Here is a 6,304-nt window from a genome sequence, read left to right on the forward strand (position 1 = left end):
AGTTTCTGTGGAGAATTCTGGGCCTTATGCAAGTGAGAACTTGCTCCTTGGGAAGGTGTTGAGTGGCATCAAATTGGGAAGGAATCATGGGAACCTTTTCAGAGCCCTCAGAATATTCCTGAGAGGCCCTGTGGTGGAGCAGAGAGAGCACTAGAGCTCAGAGGTGTGGGCTTCTGCTCCTGACTGGCCCCCCTGCTCAGCGGAGCAAACTTTAGCTCGTCTCTCAATTCCTCCAAACTTCTATTTTGCCATCTGTCATGTGGGGATGAAAATGAAGCTGATTCACAGGATTGTCATAGGAGCAATTACAACAATGTTTGTAGAACGTCATCCTTCATATATTGTCAAAAGTGTTATGTCTGTTAAAAATGTGAGATGTGTGGTCACTGAAGTGTAAAGGCTTTTATTTAAAATTTTTATTTTGGATATTATAATTTAATAAGAAGCATTCTCTTCTTTCCCAAGTTCATGGCTTTTTATCTCTTAAGGCTATGTGTCATTACCCAGAGAGGACCTTTTTTTTAGTGAGAAAGATGACAGTGAACTAATCCTTAGGCTGGCAGAGCCTTGTGGCAGGGAGGTTTAAAACTGGTCCACTAGCTCTGACCAAGATCCTTGGCAACCGGTAGCCAAAGCTTCAAAATATATTATGTATATCATCCACAACTGTCTTGGACATGGATGTAGATTGTATTGCAAACATCTTATTTTATCACTGTGCTTTTAAAGATGTCTCAAATCCACCAGAGCTTACCCAGAGAGTTACAGCCCTTTGGTAGATCATCTACTAACTCCAGTGAATCTCACCCAAGCTTTCCTTTCACCCGCAGGCTATCTTTCCTTTTCTAAGCTCCGTCAATTCCAGCACCAAAACTCAGGGTTTTCCTCGTTTAAGAGAAAGTTGCACATCCACAACAGCGATTGTCCTTGTCCCACCCAGCGTTGGACACTGACTGCAGTGGAGCTTACACTCTCTAGACCTGGGCTGTGGGTGGAGGAAGCACCCCTGTGGAATCTTTTGTTATGCTAAATATTTTGAGACAAAGGGCTCTCAGGTATATCCAGGCACTTAGATGAAAATCCCCATCCATCACTCTATTGAAATGAAGCCTGTAGTCTCCAGTATTATGGGGTGGACTGCACTTTGGATGAATGAATGTATCCTGTGAACTCAACTCATTCAGTTTGTCTCAAGCCACTCATTTCATCTTTGGAGCCAGAGAAATACAGGAGCCATGTCAGCACGCTTAACTGTTTTCACTCACTGCTACTGTTTTTCACTTGTCACACCAGATTTTCCTGTACGGAACAGCAAAGACATCTTTTTTGGAAAACTGCAGTATGCTTTACATTGCTTCAAAAACAAAACAACTAAAATGCATCTAAGTTAATGGAAAAGTTTTATCTGTTCAGTATAGTGTTTATCCAGAGGAGGCAATGGCACCCCATTCCAGTACTCTTGCCTGGAAAATCCTATGGACGGAGGAGCCTGGTGGACTGCAGTCCATGGGGTCTCGAAGAGTTAGACACGACTGAGCGACTTCACTTTCACTTTTCACTTTCATGCATTGGAGAAGGAAATGGCAACCCACTCCACTGTTCTTGCCTGGAGAATCCCAGGGAAAGGGGGAGCCTGGTGGGCTGCCGTCTATGGGGTCACACAGAGTCAGACACGACTGAAGTGACTTAGTAGTAGTAGTATTAGTATAGTGTTTATCATGTAATGTTATAAATTTAGCAAAAATATCCTCTGAAATAGCATGAGATGGTTTTCAGTTAAAAAGCACTCTGTTGCTCTTTTATACTGCTTTTCTTTTCTTTTTCAGTTAAGAATTTTGAATAGGTATTCCATTCCCATAAGTTTAAAAATAAACCATATGCATGAAAAGTCTCCCTTTCACTATCATCCTTCATCTTTCCAGCTCCTGCAGTGCCCCCTCTACATAAATATTAGTATTTTCTGTAGCTCTCCAGAGTTCATGGTTAAGTGTACAAGCAACTTCAAATATGTTTTTGCTTCTTTACTTTTTGTGTGTGTTTAACATAAAAAGCAGCATATACATACAGAAAGCCTTTTGTCATTGTTAAACAGTATATCTGGGTTAGTCCCTGGAGAGCCTCCTACATCACGTCACGGTTGACTATTCCTTCCTGTGGCTCTTCCACAACTGATTTAACCAGTGCCATGTTGGTGGACATTTGGGTATTTCTTATTTTGGAGTATTAGAAACAATGCTGCAGTAAATATTACCTTGGACCTGTGTCCTGTAGCATATGTGTTTAATTTCCAGATGTGGTTTTGCTGGGTCAAGGGTATGTACATTTTCAATTTTAAAAGTTATTGCCAGGTTCTCCTGCATCAGGATTATAACCGTTTACTCTCTCACCAGCAGTGAATGAAAGCGCCTTTCGTCCACAGCCTTGCTGGCAGTGTTACCAAATGTTTGGATTTTTGCCAATCTGATAAATGAAAATATATCTCAGCATGACTTTAATTTGTATTTCTTTATTTGACTGAAGTTGTTGAACACCTTTTCACATATTTTCAGAGTCATTTCTGTTTCTTTTTGTGAGAATTGTCTGCTTGTATCTTTTGCCCATTTTCCTCATGGATTGTTATCTCTGCTTTTAAGAACTCTATTAGGGGAATTAGGCCTTGTTTTATGATATGAATCACAAATACTTTTCTCAATTTTGCATTAGCCTTTTGACTTTTCTTATTATTATTATTATTTTTTTTACCCTTCAGAAATTGTCTTATTTTTATTAGTTGAATTTATCAGTCTTAGCCTTTCTTTTGTGGCTTCTAGATTTTGATCATAAGAAGGCCTTCCTCATTCTGGGGTCATAAAGGGAATCTCCTTCATTTCCTTGTAATACTTGTTTCCTTTCTTCCATTTGTATCTTTGATCTGTTTGGGGGTTCATCCTCTGTGCTGTGTGACGTATGGATCCAACTTTATTTTGTCATCTCTTTGGATCCAACTTAATTTTGTCATCTCTTTAAGCTGTGGACCCTGTTATCCCCAGACCAGTTAATAGTCCTAATAATTGTTCTTAAAATGGTTTTCAAGGTCCAAAAAGTTGGCAGCTCTTGCTGAATCCTTAAAGAAAGCATCCCTAACCAAGGCCCAGCTGGGGTTAGAACTGGAGGAGCTGGAGGCAGCAGCATTTCTGGTCCAGGAGGAAGAAACCACATCAAAAGCAGGGGTCCATTCCACTTCCAGGCAGCAGACACCTGCCTCCAGCTCTGAGACGAGTGGTTCAGAGGAATCAGAGAGCAGTGCATCACCTGAGACTGAGGAGTCAGAATCGGAACAAGAGGAGCCCGGAGGCGGTGAATCTGAGACAGAGCATTCCTTGTTCGGTCCCTTTGTTGAAGAAAGCAGCATGGCCCTGCTTCTTAACGATGGTGGGATGTGTAGAAGCACCACTTTCCTGGGGTCTGATGATGGTCGAGGACAGCCGCTGGCCTCCCCCCGGGCTTCCAGAGCATCTGGGCCTCTGATCCAGGAGCTTGGAGAACAACTGGAGACTTCGGTTCAGATTTCCGAGCCCAAAGACTCTGCTGCTGGACAGCAGGGGAGTGTGCTGGAGAGAGAAAGCAGAAAGACACCTGAGGATTGACTCTTGAGTGGTCTCATTTGTTATTGAGAATTATGTCAGATTTGGTTTTATTGACTGAATTAAAATTCTTCATTTTCACTTTGTACTTTTCCTTGGTATATACAACATTATTTGTGAGCTAATATTGACACCAGTTGGTTTTCTTGTACCTTTAAGAACAAAGTTCTAAAACAAACTGTAATTAATATTATCAGGCTTATTTCATGCAGTATTGTTATTTTGAGATTCATCAATGTAGCGTGTATCTAGGATTTGTTGTTTTTTTTCCATATCTGAGTAGTATTTCATTGAATGGACTTTTGGGTTGTTTCCAGCTTTTGGCTGTTCCAAATAAAGCTGTTATGAACATTTGTGTGCAAGTCTTTGTGTGGACATATGCTTTTATTTCTCTTAGGTAAATATCTGGGAGTGGAATGATGGAGCCGTATGGTAGGTGTATGTTTAACAGTGTAAGAAACTGCCAAACTGTTTTCCAAAGTGACTGTACCATTTTACACGCCCACCAGCAGCCTGTGAGAGCTCTGCTTTCTCATTCTTGTCACCACTTGGTATCATCACTTGGTGTGGTCAATTTTTAAAATTTTAATAAGTGTGAAGCGGTATCTCATTGTGATTTTATTTTGCATTTTAAGACTACTTGTGTTGAGCATCTTTTCACATGTGTGTTTGTCATCCACGTATCTTCGGTGAAGTGTCTGTTCAAATCTCTTGCCAGTTATTTTTGACCTGGGTTGCTTTTCTTATTTCTGAGTTTGCAGAATTCTTTATAAATTAGATGAGTCATCCTTGCATGCCTGATAATCTTTGATTGCATAACATTGTGAGTTTTACCTCATTGGGTGCTGGATATATGTATTCTCATAAGTATTCTTTAGCTTTGTTTTGGGATGCAGTTGTTTGGAAATAGTTTTGATCCTTGTGGGTCTTGCTTTTTTAACTTGTTACATAGGTCTGAAACAGTGCTCCATCTAGGACAATTTCCCAGTCCTAAGGAAAGATTTTCCCATGCCCCAGGGATTATGTGTTTTCCAGTCCGGCTGATGAAAATAGACACCTGTGTGAATACTGGTCCCTCTAATCCTTTCACATGGCTCTTTCCCAGCCTCCCTGACAGGCTTTCCTCAGTGAGTAGTTGACCCTCTCCTGGTATCTGGTGTTCTCCACAGCTCTCACCTTTCCCATACTCTGCCTTGTAGACTCTGGCCCCCCAAGTCCCCAGCTCTGTTTCCTGAACTCCAGAGTCGATTGGGTTCTCTCTGGGTTGCCCCTCCCTGTGCAGCCTGGACAATCATCTGGGACAGTAGGTGAGGCCCTCTTACCCTCCTAGGGTTTGGTTTCCATTCCTCAGGATCACTGTCTTTCATTGCCTGATGTCCGGTACCTTAAAAACCCATTGCTTCATGTATTATTTCTTGTTTTCTTTTTTGATTATATCAGAAGGGGGGAGGTTAAACCTAGTCCCTGTTACTCCATCTTGATTAGAAACATAAACTTCCATTAATATTTTATATGTGAATTTTCTCACTTGAGTGTAAGCTCCTTGGGAATGATGTCTGTGTCGTGTCTTGTTACCACTGAATCATCAGCCCATATTCTCAGTGCACCATAAATATTTGTTGAGTGAATGAACAAATGAAATAAACCAATTTACTTTGGGGAGGAAATGAAATGAAATCTGATATGTATTAATCTCAGTAGCATTTTTATTTCAGGAAAGGGTATGATCCCTTTTATTCTACTTCTCTGTAGGTTGCGAGTATTTGTATTTCCACTGTAAATTCCAGTTTATATTAACAGGATAGTTGGGGTGACTGTGCCATTTGACACGCACGTTAACTCCTGAACACTGTAACAGCTTTGTTAGAATATGTTCAAGACTTTTCTCAGGCTCCCAGAGAGCTTCAAAATCCCTATGACCACTGAAAATGCATTTCTCCTCAGTAGCACATGACCTGAGGCCAGTTTGAAAATGCATTATCTGTTATTCCTCTCATTTACTACTACTAATGTCAAGTTGAGCAAATCTACTCTTGTCTAAAAATTTAAAGCTGTGGAAATTTCTCTTTCCATCAACTTCTGCCCTTACTTAGGAATCTAAAGAGGATTTACTTTGGTGAGACTCACCTTGGGTGGAAAAATTTGTGACTCCCTTATTCAGAGGAGGGGCAAATATGATCCTTCCTGGATATCCTCAAAGCATTCTTGTCACCGTACAAGTCTCATGCATTGGAAAGACAAAGAGAGTGAGCATTTTAATTTTAGATTCCATGTCTGCAGTGTTTCTTTTACCCTGTCTTTGTTTGCTGAGGGTTAAAACTTTATTATATTACCCTGTCTTTAAGATGAGTTAAGAGCACTATACCATGTCTATAACACAAAACACAGCCAAAGGTGCTGCTTTTAATATATATATTTTTAACTAGATAATTGGCAGGCAACTCGAGGGATCTCATAACCATATGCATTCCCAAGAACCCTGGGTGATGGTGAAAAAAAAGTTAGGGAAAGCACAAAGAGGGGGATTTAGCAGCTGACTAGCTGCAGCTTAGTGGCAAGAACCACGGTGACAGGGCTGAGGAAATGAGGCACTGAGTCCCACAGACACAGTTCGAGTGTGAGCAGCCTGCTGGGGGTATGCCAACTTCGAAACCTCTCTCTTCCTCTTGGAAAGTGAAAGT

The 6,304-nt window shown here is 40.9% G+C and overlaps 1 protein-coding gene across 1 annotated transcript in view; it reads left to right on the plus strand.

Annotated features, from left to right (window-relative positions):
• SHQ1 (SHQ1, H/ACA ribonucleoprotein assembly factor) overlaps positions 1 to 3,985 on the plus strand; it is a 98,696-nt gene extending 94,711 nt beyond the window's left edge. The window contains exon 11 of the mRNA XM_027958164.3: positions 3,074 to 3,985. Coding sequence (XP_027813965.2) covers positions 3,074 to 3,626 — 553 coding nt within the window. The 3' untranslated portion in view covers positions 3,627 to 3,985. The remainder of the gene's footprint in view (positions 1 to 3,073) is intronic.
• Positions 3,986 to 6,304: the final 2,319 nt, after the last annotated feature.

This window comes from Ovis aries, chromosome 19 (genome assembly GCF_016772045.2).
Source record: "Ovis aries strain OAR_USU_Benz2616 breed Rambouillet chromosome 19, ARS-UI_Ramb_v3.0, whole genome shotgun sequence".
NCBI classification, from domain to species: Eukaryota; Metazoa; Chordata; class Mammalia; order Artiodactyla; family Bovidae; genus Ovis; species Ovis aries.